Here is a 14666-nt window from a genome sequence, read left to right as displayed (position 1 = left end):
ATTAATTTTAAAGTCACCTAAATCATATACAAATTGATGCCGACACGGAATTGTCAATATTCGAGAGTTGCAACATATGATCAACAAGAAGGACAACCTCCGACACTTGTAGATAGAACATATACGTCCAAGTTTCGACATGATAAGGTAAACATTGGAAACAGGGGGGAAGAGGAGCATGAGAGAGCTTCTCAATGTCCGGAAAGGCTGAGAAAGAAGTGTCAGGGAGACATGAAGGTATTACAGTGGCAATGCCACAAATGTATCCAAGAAACAGGAAGAATAGAGAAACTACAAACTTGTTTGTCTTTAAAATTTTAACGGTTTGCAGTAACCACTGCCGATCTGATATTTTTGCAAAGTTATTGAAATTTGGAATATAACTCATAAAAAAACTACTCCCATGAAAATAGTTACAGCGCAAACCGTAGTCAACTCGTGACAACAGGATCGCGGGTGATTGCTGGAAAAACCTTCCTGTAATACCTAAAATCTTCTAAATAGGGTCGGGTGAATTTAAGTTTCAAAGATTCAAGGTTTCCATTATTTAGTTTTTCCAAAACCAATTACGCTCCTTCCCATTTTTTCCATTTCATCAAGGGTAAAAAATGTCTAGATGTGAACTTCCTGTCATTTTATTTTGAAAAATCTTTAGTATTGGAACTTCCAATACTTCATTATTTGTTGTTTTCTTCCTTTTTTTGAGGCTTCTCAGCAGAAGAAAACAAAATTTTCTCAATTAGCACTCTTCCTCTTCATTCATTCCAAATGACTGTTTTGCGTGTCTTTTCTCTTTTCTTTGAACCCAAAAAACCAATAATTTGTCTTCTAATTCACTTTCTTCTAATTACTTCTTTTTCTTCTTCTTTTTCTAGAAACTCCACCTCTTTTTCTCTTATTTTTACTATAGTCTTGTGCTCTATTGCTCTACGGAGTTCTCTCTTCGAACACCCACTTGGGTAATCATTGAAACTGAAGGAGGGAACAGAAAAGTACGATCCTCTTGTTTGTTTTGACTCTTCTTCTTTTTCCTTTTCCTCTTCTTCTCATTTTCTCAGGTAACTGAACATAAAAGAGAATTTATGAGAATTAGAGAAGAAAAGTGAGCTCAAAACAACAGAGCTGACGACACCTGTTTTGCTCTTTTCTTTGTACTTTAGCTGAAATTCTTAAAATTTTATTCTAACCTTTTTTATTCAAAAAACGAAACGAAGGTTTTTGATTTCCAAAAAACCAATATCGAAGTGGATTAACTACTTATTTTATTGTACTGACTTGAATCAAGTATCACCAAATCTTTGAGCTCAGCTCAAAAATGGTAAGCTTGAGAGCTCGGCGTGTCTTTTTGGCGTCGTATTATGCAGCGAATAAGAGGGTAAGTTTTCAGCTTTCCTTATTTGATATTTGGGGTTTATCTGAATTTTGAGTAGATATTGGTTGTGAAAAGAAAAAAAATTAGGAAGTTAAACTTTTCAAAGGCAAAATAGAAACATCTGTTTTATACCGTTTTTCTGATAAGTTTCTAACATCAATACATGTAATCCTTCTTTTGAAAACCGTCTAATCTCATCACCGATTAACTCCTCATCTTCTTTTTTCTGATCGAGAATTTCTTCTGAAAAAAGGAAATCACCATGACAACTCTCTTTTCTTCTTCCTCATCATCATCATCTTTTTTTTCTATTTCTTCATTCACACTTTCATATTTCTCTTCTTCTTCTGCTTCGTTTTTCCTTTTTCTTCCTCCCCCACCTCCCCCTTTTCCCCTTTTTCCTTCCTGTCAGTTGGGGACCAATTTTAGATTTTGTGTGGAAACAAGAAGAGTAGCCAACTAGCCTTCAACTAGCCGTCTGTCAGATAATATTAGATGTATGCTAGAAAATGGAAAGAGTTTCGTATTTTGGTAAGTTTCTCTCTCTTTCTCTCTTGCCATTCTCATTATTATCAGTTCGTGGGAATTTCAGAATACCTGTGAGAATCACACTAACTGGTCTCACACTATTTTCTCGGAAGTTCTGATTATGAAATAGTTTTTAGTTTTAAACTTAATTTGTCTGGTTTTTCGTAGATAGGATAGATATCTTGATTTCTTTTTTGGTGTATTCCATCTTCTTTCCGTTCAGTTTCAAATCCAGATTAAGATCCTAAAAGTGAAATTTATCTGAAATACTTGAGTTCCGACCCACGTTTTGAATCAGTGTTTTGTCATTTTCCCATGTATCGACAAAGTCGAAAAGTCGTCGTTACTCTAAATTCTAATCCTTTTTTCTCCTTCCACCAGAAACATTTTCTCCCTCGTTTTCTTTTTTAGTTTCTCCTATTGCCTCAGGGTCCCCCCCCCCCCCCCAGATTATCCTTCCGTCTATTTATCATTTTGTGGAAAGAAAAAGAAACGAAAAGAGACACAGACATGGCTACAAACTGTCCTCCAGACCTCATTTGTGGGCCCCATTTTTCCGTATTTCCACCAAAAAAACGGGAGAAAACACAAATTTTTGGAGAAGAAAATTGGATTCTAAAGAAGATTCTGGACTCATCTAAAAGCATTATTCTCTCCTTTTCTTTCAATATATTTTCTGTCTGATTGTTTCATTTGTGTCATTTTCAAGTAGTTGGCACTTGACACTGCAATATTACTCTGACCCAAACCAGGTTGCTCTGTTCTTTGCACAAAGAGCATTTCTACCATTTGGCTCAGTGAGAGCTCAAAATAACTGTCTTTATTCTCACCCTATTTTGTATTGAACTGGAAAAGTGAAATTATGGAAAAAGTAGGTTTGGACTTTATAAGAAATTCTGAAACGTAGGATTCAGAGAAAAAAGAAAAAGTTCTGAAACTCGTGAGGGCTGATGTTAAAATAGTGGAGAAAGAGTTGAAAAGTTAAACTGTCCTGGTTTTCGAATTACCGTGAAGAGTTCTGAAACCAAAATCAAGGGGCTCCTATTCAGTTTTTTTTTTCAAAACTAACATGATTTAATTTTCAGACAGTATGGGCAGCATGTCGGGCAGTTATATTCGGATGCATTATCATTGTTGTTGGATTGGCAATGACTGTTTTAGGGTATTTTGACAAGTATTTTTCAGAGGTTCGTCATTTTTTGTAATTCTTATCCTAGGAATTGTCATATTTTCAGAAAATTGAAATAATCGATGGAAATGAGCATGTTACCTATGATCGAATGATACAATATCAGTTGAAAAGTATGCAGGTGAGGACTTTTTTCTCGAATGTTTCAAACCGAATTCTCTAAATTTCAGTATCTTGGTCCAATTCTGATGGGAATCGGTTCATTTATTCTGATAATTGCATGTGTTGTAACATTGGAAAGTCGGGATAAACATGCTCAAATAATTACTGAAGAATCAATTCTACAAAAAAGAAGACGTCTGATTTCGGAAGAAGAAGAAAAAGCAGAACATAATGATGTTTTTATTGATGATGATGAGGATAAGGAACCTTATTTTGGCGATGGAAGGTTTGTTTGTCACTGAATAATTCGTTTTTCTTTTTCAAATTTATTTCACGCGAAGCAATAATTTCAGAAGATTCGTGACTCTAGATGCAAATCGATTAGCTCCGTTGGCTGATGTGGACTCTCTAACAGATATTTCATTGACACATCGAGGAGGATCAGAATCCAGATTACGTGAGTTTCAAGTCTCTAAACGAACACCATCACATCATTTAATTTTTCAGAATCAGAAGACGTGACGATACCTCCAGAATCATCAGAACTCTCCAAACCTGATCGATTTTTCCAAGAATGTGAAGTATTGGACGATGATAACGAACCAACGTCGTCTAGTCTTCTAAATCCAGCAACGGCAACCGAAGAGTTAGAAGACTTGCCCCGTCAAGATGATCCCAAAAACGAAGAAGCCATAAATCCAGAAGATACCGAGGTTTCAGATGACAAAAGGAATTCTGAAAACGCCAAGTCACCAGAATCTCCGAAGCCAAAGCTTCGACTGGAAATTTTGGCGTCAGAAATGGAATAGCTTTTTTAAAACTGTTTTTGATTTAGGATATCAATTTCTTCCCTTATTTTTTCTCATGCCTTTCTCTGAAAACGGGTACTCCTTTTGAAATTCTCTTCATAATCATGGATTATTGTCATCTTGTCTTTGCTCTTTTTGTTTGAGTTGTTGACTCTTATTCTTTATGTATATCTTGAAAAGATTACAATGATGTTTTGTGCCCACAAAAATTGATATCGAAAATCAGCTTTCATTATAACGATTGCAGCAAAAAATCAACAACAAATTTCAAAAATTAAGAAATAACTCTACTCCGCGGCATTACTCCGCGGCAGTTGGGACGGTTTGAAGTGTTCCTCGAATGAATGTGGGCAGAACTCGTTTGATACGTGGCTTCTTTCCTCGCCATGCCGGACGAGTACGCATTCCATCTCCGAATAAAGAGAAGAGACGATCACCAATGATGAAACGAAACACGCTTCCCTTTTTGGGAATCACTAAAAAAGAAAATCTGGGTGTTAATAAAAGAAGCAGAGCAGAAGCATACCAACAAACCGATCATCTTGAGTGACCATTTGAAATGTGTGTCGTGTCTCCAAGACTACGATTCCGCTGACTCCGATCTGAAAAACAACGGTATAGCCTTTTTTGTAAAATGACGGTTCATTCGGTTCAGAACTTGTCAACTGATACTGCTTTCTCTTCTTCTATATCTGAATTCTCCCACCTGTGTCGGGTTTTCCGCCAACCAAATGGTCAGAAGCGCTCCGTGATAATCGGTTTTTTGAATAGTCTTGTCAATTTTTGAACTGGCGAAATGATTGTGAAGCCGTTCACGGAAGTACTTTTGCCAGTCTGTATTCATAGGAACGATGTCAGCGAATCTGGGAAAAAGGTAGGAATGAGATAACAATTTTAACTTATTGTCACTCACTTGAACGCCTTCTTATCCTCTGTCGTCAGTCTGCCGCGTATCAAATTCGTCTTTTCCGTTTTTCCGAGTTTTCGTTTGAACTTCGTCGAATCATTACCGTCCAAATGTAAAATTCCGAGACGATCATTTCCCGAAGAGGTGGATTCTCCAGGCTCACCGATTCGAATTTCTGATTTATTCATTCTGAATAATTATAAAATTATCAAGGCCTGCGTTCGCAGTCGGCATTTTTTATGCTGTCTACTTCTGGTCAGGTTCCAAAATATGTTTTGCTTAAAAACAACTTCTAAAGATTACTGAAAACTGTCAAAAAGTAAGTCATGATTTCCCAAAGAAGAACCGTTTCATTTACAGTGGACGAATAATACGACCGAAATCTAGAAAACAATTACCGACAGGCATAAAAATTAATAACTATCACAAACAACCGAGAAAATTTGACAAACATCGTTAGAAGATACGAGAGAAATAAAATAGAGCATTTGGCACTCATTATAAATACGGTGACTACCGATGAAGGATGGAGAAGGAGCTTCTACGTTTTGAATTTGGTAAGGTATCGAGAAAGGAAAAAGGAGAAATGTCAGAATGAAACCGTAGCGAAAACGAGAGAAACTGTAGATTAAATTATTTGGATGAAGGGCGAGTGCACTCTACAGCAATTTGAAGAATTGAGAACTAATGAGTATTAAAACGAGCGGGGAAATATAATATCACATGGTTTGAAAATACAGGATTAAAATAAAATAATTTTTGGAGGAGAGGACGAATTCCTCGTTTCTTGAAGCGCATGTTTACTTCGCTTTGAAATTCGAAGACACCGATGAATTATGATTGAGCAGTGGTTGCTTCTTGCCGACTATTCGCTGTATTTTCATCAACTGGGTTCCCGACTCTCAGTGTATTATTAATATCTTTCAATCGTTTTCTCAATTGGCTTCTGGTCTCAGAAACAGAGATAGACGGTGGCGGTGGAATGATATCTTCTGAATCCTCTGGAGGCGGGGGTGGGAGTGGCGGGTTCACGTCTTCCATATCATCATCGTCAGTGACTTTTGCAAGCGGAGATTCAGATGCCGATTTGGGCGACAAGACCGCATCATATTCAGGAGATTTCGATGGTGATCGAGAAGGAATTGGAGCATGAATTTCTGGAGATTTTTGTGGAGTTGGAGATCGCTGATGAAGTGGAGAATCAATCGATGAACTTTTAGCGGAGATCTTCTTCGCTGCTGCTGGAGGCATCTCTTCGTCTTCATCTGAACTGATTTTCTCTTCTCGTGTTAATGCCTGACGATAACGTGATGGTAGTTTCGTAGAAGAATCTGGAACAAAACAAATATGAAATGAATGGAATCAGGGTACCCAACTAAACTGTCATTATTAAAAAATCTTACTTACCGGAACTATCTGATCCGCTTGATCTCGATCGACTTCTACTCGAAGATCTTGAGCTAGAACTTCTTGAAGAAACACTTTCTTTCGATGCTGATCTTCTACTTCTTTTTCTACTTTTTCTTTTCGATTTTGAATCATTCGAAAACGTTGACGCACTATCATCACTGTCCGATATTGTTTGTGCACGATCTTCTCTTCTTTTTCGTTTTTTCGATTCCCGTTTCTCCTCCTTTCGACGTTTTGATGAAGATGACATCGGAGGAGTTTCAGATCTTGGACGTGGCCGTTTTTTGGAATGTTTTGACGATTTTTGAGATGAAGAAGATCTGTTAAGAAACGCTGGTTGTGCTCCGGAAGATCCATTTCTTTTGTACGCTGAAGAACTTCCACTGGATCCTCCTCGCTTCGGAATCTTGTATGAATGAATATCTCCTGTTAAAATATGCTCTTTTTGATCTTTGTCTCTTGAATCTCTCTTCTTCTTTTGGAACATTTTTTGATGACCAGGAGGATACGGTGGTGGTGAACGACTTCTTGAGCGACGTGTTGGTGACGAAGAAACTGGCGCTTTTCGTTTCATATGGCGTCTTCGTTTTACTGATGATCTCTCTGATGATGAGGAATATGTGCGACTTCCAGAGTGACTTCTGGAGCGAGAGCGACGACGGGCACGACGTTTTTTAGCAGATGAACTACCATCGGAAGAGTCGGAGGAAATACTTCGAGCACCCGGTATTGTGGATCTGCAATATTTTTAAATAAGGAAGCTACGGAATAATGAAATAAAAACAGTAGAGAAAATACTTACCTCGAACTATTAGACGACCCCGAAGAAGACCGCTTCACGTGTTTCATCATCGGAATTGGCTTCGGCGGTTTCTTTTGGAATGCCTCTTCATCTGAATCACTGGAAATCTCTTCGGCCTTGAATCTTCTTGGTGAATAACTCATTCCACGCGGTGGTGGGGACTTTGATGTACAGCTTCTGATTAGAGGAGGAGGTTGAATCGATGGCCCTCCTCCACGTTGGCTATTGGTTCTGCCACGTGGTGGGAACATTGGGATGTCTTTTTGATAGTTTTGAGTGTTTCCCGATTCTCGTTTGAATCGATTTTGATGAAGTTGTTGATTCGGATGACGCTGTGATGGATAGATGACTTGAGGTCCAAGATCTAGAAATTTGAAAAGTTAAACTAATAATCACTACGATCACTCAAGACTTGCTGATGAAATGAACTTATATTTTCACATCGATCTACCTTTTGCTGGAGGCCTGTGTGTTCGGATATCCAGAAGAGACGGGATCGCTCGTTTTTCGTTAATTCCTTCATTTGGTGACGGTGTATCTCGCTCAGCACCTGGATCTACAAAATTATTTATTTATATTTTTTCTCGGAAACCTTAACTCAGTTAAAAAAAATGACAGAAAAAATCCTCTTTTAATCAAAATCTCACCATCCTGATATTTCATCACTTTTTTCGCTTCGGAAAGAACACTATCAAAGTTGAGATTGTCATTTGATTCTTCTCGCCGGGCATAGTACGGTTGATTCCTTATTGGAGGGAGAGTACCACGTGCCAACGGACGGGATAAGCGATTCTGGAAGAAGAGAAAATGAACAAAAAGTATAGAAACTAAATACTAGTGAGAATTCATGCTGAAACGACGGAAACTATACAAGTGCTCAAAGAACTTCGATAAGAATAGAAACTCCACAGAACTTTCGAAATGAACCATAGTTAGAAAAATGTTCAAAATTCATGCTGAATTTTGGAGTCGGAACGTGGCGAATATTACAAATACGAACAACATCAACTCACATCATTCAAACTCGAACAAACCTCTATCGGTTTTCGGACTCCGGTGCCAGATGGAGCAGTTATTGGAGCTGAAACAATTTAAATGTTTTGATGAAAGATTAAAACATATTGACAACAGGAATACATTTTGTATTGTCCGGATTATTTTTTCTTGATTCTCACCTCTTTTCGATGGTTCAGCTTTTCCTTCATCACCACTACTTTCCAGTTCTCCATCTTCTAATTCGCCATCTTCCAGTTCTCCTTCTTCTTCTTCTTTCTCTTTTTCATCATTTTTTTCTTCTTCTTTCTCAATTTCTCCGTCGTTATCTTCATTATATTCCTCCTCTTCTTCTGGATCTTCACTATAGTCCAATGCATCGGCATCTATTATATCTGGAGAAGAGCAGCGTGTAGATGGTGGTTTTTCAGAGACGGTGGTTGTGGGAACATCCGTTGCGGTGACATCTTTCTCATCACCATCGCCTTCTTCATCATCTTCTTCTTCTGTAATCAGTTATGTCGATAATCTTTCATAAGCATTATTTAAATGGCTTTAAACAGAAAACACCAAAAAACTTACCAACTTGTTCAATTTGTCCCAAAAGAGAATCCTCGTCATCCATTATTTCTGAAAAAGGAAACCATCAGTTTTTTCGAGAAACACTGAACGATTTTGGTGAGGATTCCAGTATTTGCCGATTAATCGATAATTGAATGAACATAACTCAACCTTTCGTCTTATGTGAAAACAACCCGAAGAAGAAGAAGAACGTATTTCTCGAAAAAAGTGTTTGGTGAAGAAGTGAAAATTGGGGTCATAATTCAGTATGGGAGTATGGGGCCGTGTTTGGGGAATTTTAGATACGATGTGAATTTAGATGTGAAATAATATCGTAAATAATAATATTATAACCGATCGATATTGTAAATCGGGTTTTGGCTAAGACGGGACGAATGTTGCCGTGTTCTTGCAGTACTGGTGAGCGCCAGACGCGGGTAGGACACTTGGGGCGAGAGACATACAGAACACGTGTTAAAACAGAAGAGAGAGCGAGAGAATTTGATGAGAATCGATGTGTACGCAAACACCGTAAGCCTTGAAACATCACATTTGACGAGCAATCGGAATGAATTCCAGATTATTGACGCGTATTATGGAAGCTGTTATCGCGGGGAAAATCAAGCGAATTGAGAACAGATTTTATCAAATTCTACCGGTGAAAACGCGAAAATTGTGGTCTTCCTGGCCGAAAAAACGGAAAATCATAAAGAAGTTCTACTTGTCGGAAAAGTGTTCCCAAAGCTTCGAAGAATTTTATTTTTCGAGGAAATCTTCAACGAAGTTTGAATTCGCTAAAAAGTTTTCTGAACAAATTTTAACTAACGAAACGGTATTCTGCTGTTCTATTAAATGGTTGCTTGCGAACATCCTTCGACATTGAATCGAGCAGCATAATTCCCTAAACAACTCTATTTTTTGGTTCATTTTTGGTTTAAATTTCATTCAAACTTCTTCAATACTCTTATTTTTCATACGAAAAACAAATAATAAATTTCAAAACATTATTATTTATTAGAAAATTTTTTTAAGTCTGTAGAAATCTTCTTTCAGATACTCTAGAGTTTCAGAAAAAAAACTTTGAAAATCTAATTAATGAGTGAAATAAAACGGGAAAGTGCAAATAACTTTTGTAAAACGAACGGTGGAAATTGACCGCCTATGAACACGCACATCGGTTGGCTACGGAAAGGGAAAAGATGAACACATTCCGCCCCGCAATACACAAACAAAAAGCGACCATTCCGTTTTCTGTCTTTTTTATATTGTGGGGCGAAAGGGAAATAGAAAACTCTCAGAAGCAACACTTTTTTTGGGGATGAGTTGTTGATGTTTAAAATTGTCCTCAAAGTTTTATATTTTTGAAGCAAACATTCGAGACAAGAGAAATTAAATCTTTATTCAATAAAGTTGAAATTTCAAACAAGAGACTCTGACAATTTACCCGTATTAATATAATAGTATTTTCCAGAATTAAACGGGCTCTCCATTGCTGCTCACACTATAATTTATACTCGTCTCCTTGATGGTGTTATCGACCAGACGACAGCAACATCGATAGGAAATTCCAACAATAATTGAGTATAGTATTAGAATTATATCTGAAAAACAATTTACTGATTTGTATAATTGAAACTAGACAAATAACTCACCTATCACAAACGCTACTAATAAAAATTCGAACAATGAATCTGACGTCATCTCATCAATCAAGAAGTACATTATACTTGACATAAAAGCAATGGTCAGGCTGAAAAAATATTCCTCTACTTTTATGATGAATACTCACATACCTGGTAACAAATCCGACAACTAAAAACAGGAAATCGAAAACAATATGAAGTACGAAAAGGCTCCATCTTGGAACACAGATCCCCATAATGAATAGGACAGAGGAGAATAGCTGAAAGCATTCTTTTCAGATTGTAAGATTATATATATTTCAGGTCTCACCACAAAAAGACACCATACGTCGAAAGCCATTCGAGCGAGACATGTGGACGATTCTTTCAGTTTGGCGATTTCCATCTGCAAAATCGAAAAGAAATGATGTTTCGGCTAGATAATGAATAAGACTTACTTCTAAATGTAATGGATCATAAGGTCTAGTTGTTGTCTCCTGTTGATCCTGTCCCATAAATGCATTCCTGAACATCGGAGTTACATCTTTCACGTATATTGTTTCAGTATCAGCATCATTGACTTCCACGTAATATGGCGCTTCAGAAGATGGCGGAATAAAATGGAAATTCGGTACATTTGGTGAAGAAGTAGACGTTGTTAAGGCGGATGGAAGATGAACGTGGTACGGAGCTGACACTTCGGAATGAGAAGACTTTCCCGAATGAGATGGTTGAAGATCAGAAATCAGAATAGACGGAGTGTATGCTTCAAACTCTTCTTTCTTCTGCTCCCACTCGTGTTTACTCATACCTCCCTGAAAATTATTATGTGTATAGTCAGTAGGTTCGATCAGTCTATCATATCAGTTCTTATTTATTTCATCTATTCGATAATCTAATGCTTACTGGAAGTGGTTTTTCTGTTGTAGTCGTGGTTGTTGATGACGTCACCATCTTCGGAACGCCTTCTGAATCCGTCGTTTTAAACTTGACATCTTCTCCCCGATTCGTATTTTCCTCAACCATTTTCGTTTGTTCTGTTGTCTTCGGAGCCAAAAATGTAGTATATTTCAACTCATCCATATCCCACATCATTCGAGTACTTTCAGAAATCTTCAAATTCTCCTTTTCTTCTTCAGACGTCAATGCTCTCATCGTAGTTGTTGATGGCTTTTTACTCGCTTTTTGCATTGGATATCCTCTAATTTGCCCCTGATTTGAGAACATTGGGTCCTGGGGATCCACCACTCCATTTATCCAACTGGATTTCGGTTTTGGAGTCGTGGGACCCATGCTTGAAGATTTTCCGACAAGATGACGTGGCAGTTTGGTGACTTCTTCTCCTGGTGACGTCTTCTGCTTCTTCAATTTCTTCAATCCTTTTCCTTTCGGTTTCTTAGTCGTAGTCGTTGAAGTTTCTGATGACGTGGTATTAACTTCAGTCTTCGGATTCTCTGTAGCTGCTAATTTCTTCGCCTTTTTCAATCCTTTTCCCTTCTTTTTCTTTTTCTTCTCTTCCTTTGCTTCTTCGTCTTTTTTAAGCTCTTTAAGTAGGTCAAACTGTTCTTCTTCTTCTCCTCCATGCCTTGATTTGATCTTTGAAACGTAGATTCTTGGAGCGTTTGCAATATCAATTTCAATGAACTGCTCTTCATCGGATCCAACTTTTTCAACACGGTTTCTAATGGTTTTCATTCTGAAAAAATGTAATTCAAATATTTCAGACTGAGCCTTTTCTAGCATACTCACTTGACAACCCCAGTATCTTCTCCAGACAATTGAACAATTTGAGTATTTGTCAATGTGACCATCGTAGTCATTGGCAGATCATCTTCATCTTCTCCAACGTCTGGTATATGATTACTATCAATTCTTCGCTGAAAATTTGGTGGAAGAGGTCCAAAATCTAATCGAGGGTCTATTTTCGGAGGATGTATATCAGTGGAAGTCGATGTTGATCTACCGTATAACGGCTTCTTTTTCTTTTTCTCTTTGTTAATGACGTCTGTTTTTGAATTGTCATCATCATCGTCATCTGGAGTTTTAGAGAATTTCCTGGGATCTGATTTCTCACTGAAATGAAGTAGTCGAGGTTCCAGTACCTTTTTGCAGACAAAACTCACTATTGTGCCATTCGTTTCTTTCTGATCATTGGCTCGGCATCTCCTTCTCCTGCATAATCATAATTACCCTCACCATCTCCATCATTCCAGTTTTTGTTCTGTTTTTTTGGATTCGAGTTTTGGGAGTAACCATTTCTGAAAATATGAGCACTTTAATTAATCTGAAATTCTGAAATCAACTCACAAATTAATCCATCGCTTCTTTCTCATCATTGGCTCGGCATCTCCTTCTCCTGCATAATCATAATCACCCTCACCATCTCCATCATTCCAGTTTTTGTTCAGTTTTTTTGGATTCGAGTTTTGGGAGAAACCATAGCTGGAAATAAGAACAGTTCAATTAATTTGAAAATCTGAAACCAGCTCACAAATTAATCCATCGCTTTGTCCGATACATACTATCTACAATTTGACCTCCACCACCCCATGCGGAACAACGAAAATCAAAGGTTTCATATTCTCGAATTATCCAAAATGAGATGAAAAGACATTTGATTAGAATGATAAGCACCAGAACGACAGAAAGTGGACATCCAAAGAATTGACCACTTTTTCTGAAAATGGAATTTTTAATTTATGAAAAGCTACCCGAGAAAGATTAGGATATTTACCTGGCATTTTCTCTGAGTATAGCTCCTGCTTTGAGATCAATAACTTGTTGTTTTCCAATCGGAGTCGTCGGAAGCATTGATGACGATGTCGACATCATTTTCAGAAGATGTCGGAGAAGTACTTCAGACAAATGAGATCATGGATGGGCCTGGAAAATACAAAATTAGGGTGAGAGAGATACGGTAGAAACTTCAGAGATTCAAACATAGTAAATTGAAAATAAAAATCAAGGAAGAGATCAAATAGGAGTAATTTTATGAATATGTCGAGGTTTTTCAACAGAGAGGAACTTCTAAAAATAAAATAAAAACCCCAGAAAATCAGAAAAAAAACTAATAAATCTTGTGAAAACCAATCCTTTTTCATGCTCATCAAATAAAGTTAATCCACTTGGAACTAAACAAAAAACGAGAAAAATGGGAGGAAGAAGGAAAAGTATTAAGTTAAGCATCAAGATAATGCTCCTTCTTTTTTATCCTTTCCTCCTAAAATTGCTCCCAACTCTTTCTTTTTTCGTGTCAACCATAAAATGGGCGGTGTTTTGTCAGTATAATCAGACGGATTACTTCTTTGGTTTTATATGGAAGTTTGTAAACAGTTAATGGATTGGATCATGAATTCTCTGCAGATAAATGCTTTTTCTTATAAACTTCCCAATTTTTGAAACCCCGAGTTTCCAAAACACAAAAAAACCCATTTTCATCACGTCACCTCAATCATCAGAATTGACACCCGACATCGGCCAGGCCCAAAAAAAAAACAAAACCAGAAAAAATGTGAACCAAAAAACTTTGCTCCCTCATTTTTTGGAGCATTTTCACTGGGAGAGCTGTTCTTGTAAAGAAAAAAGGAGCAGCTAAAATAGAGAGAAGATGCTCTTTTTCCCTCCCCTCAGGGCTCAAAACTTGTTGGTGTGTTCACTCTTTTTTCTTCTTTTCTCTTTCTGTTTCTGCTCCCAACATATCATTTTTCATTTATGCCAATTCAAGAATATGTGCTACTTTTACATAACTTACTTTTCAAAAACGTTTGATTTTAACACAAGAAAAATATTTTCTTTTTGAAATGCTAAACATAACAAGAAACAATTTTTAGCTTCTGGTAACTTTAAAAAATTTTATGATGATTCGAGGAGATTATAGACTTCGGGTTTGACTAGACGTTTCCCAACTTAAATTTTCTGTCCCAAAAGAACAATTAAAATGAACGTGGCGAAAAACAAAATAAAAACAACAACATCAAGTTGTGAATTTGGAAAAGTGTCAAAGTTGATCGAGCTCAAATGGATTCTTCGAAGCGGGAAAACTGCTGAAAAACAGGAAATAAGCCGGTTTTTCGTTTGCAAGATTCGAGAGAAAAAGAGGGAAAAGAGGAGAAGAAGAAGAGTAAATTAGCAATAAATTGAATTAAGAGAACATGAACACTGGAGAAGAGAAAAGTACAAAAAAGTTTTAAACGTTTAGGTTTATAAAGAGAAAAATGAAAACACTGATACTTCCGTGTCTGAAAATATTGTATACGGAAATAGGAAAATATGGGCTCTCTATCATAATAATAATAATTATGATAGAACAAAGCACAGTCAACAGAACATATTTGTATCATCAAAGATTTCAAATCTCTGATCATTGTTCTC

General features: G+C 37.1%; 3 protein-coding genes across 3 annotated transcripts; 1 reads left to right on the top strand and 2 right to left on the bottom strand.

The window, feature by feature from the left end:
* Positions 1–36: 36 nt before the first annotated feature.
* Positions 37–4000, top strand: GCK72_001634 (uncharacterized protein; the record flags this gene model as incomplete). The annotated part of the gene is made up of 6 exons (XM_053723061.1): positions 37–147; positions 2986–3087; positions 3136–3210; positions 3260–3477; positions 3545–3648; positions 3699–4000. The coding sequence occupies 6 exons, from the start codon at positions 37–39 to the stop codon at positions 3998–4000; spliced, it is 912 nt and encodes a 303-aa protein (XP_053591706.1).
* A 300-nt stretch (positions 4001–4300) lies between these two features.
* GCK72_001633 (uncharacterized protein) lies at positions 4301–5095 on the bottom strand (the record flags this gene model as incomplete). Its single annotated transcript, XM_003114835.2, has 4 exons — positions 4301–4476; positions 4527–4602; positions 4707–4863; positions 4914–5095. 4 exons carry the CDS (start codon positions 5093–5095, stop codon positions 4301–4303), a joined length of 591 nt encoding a protein of 196 aa, XP_003114883.2.
* A 5051-nt stretch (positions 5096–10146) lies between these two features.
* On the bottom strand, positions 10147–13127 carry GCK72_001632 (uncharacterized protein; the record flags this gene model as incomplete). Its single annotated transcript, XM_003114759.2, has 11 exons — positions 10147–10274; positions 10326–10423; positions 10467–10576; positions 10627–10701; positions 10754–11110; positions 11202–11991; positions 12045–12368; positions 12419–12553; positions 12603–12737; positions 12787–12972; positions 13030–13127. 11 exons carry the CDS (start codon positions 13125–13127, stop codon positions 10147–10149), a joined length of 2436 nt encoding a protein of 811 aa, XP_003114807.2.
* Positions 13128–14666: the final 1539 nt, after the last annotated feature.

The sequence above is a fragment of the Caenorhabditis remanei genome, chromosome I (genome assembly GCF_010183535.1).
Source record: "Caenorhabditis remanei strain PX506 chromosome I, whole genome shotgun sequence".
In the NCBI taxonomy this organism is placed as follows: domain Eukaryota; kingdom Metazoa; phylum Nematoda; class Chromadorea; order Rhabditida; family Rhabditidae; genus Caenorhabditis; species Caenorhabditis remanei.
This window is presented reverse-complemented; position numbering and strand designations above follow the sequence as displayed.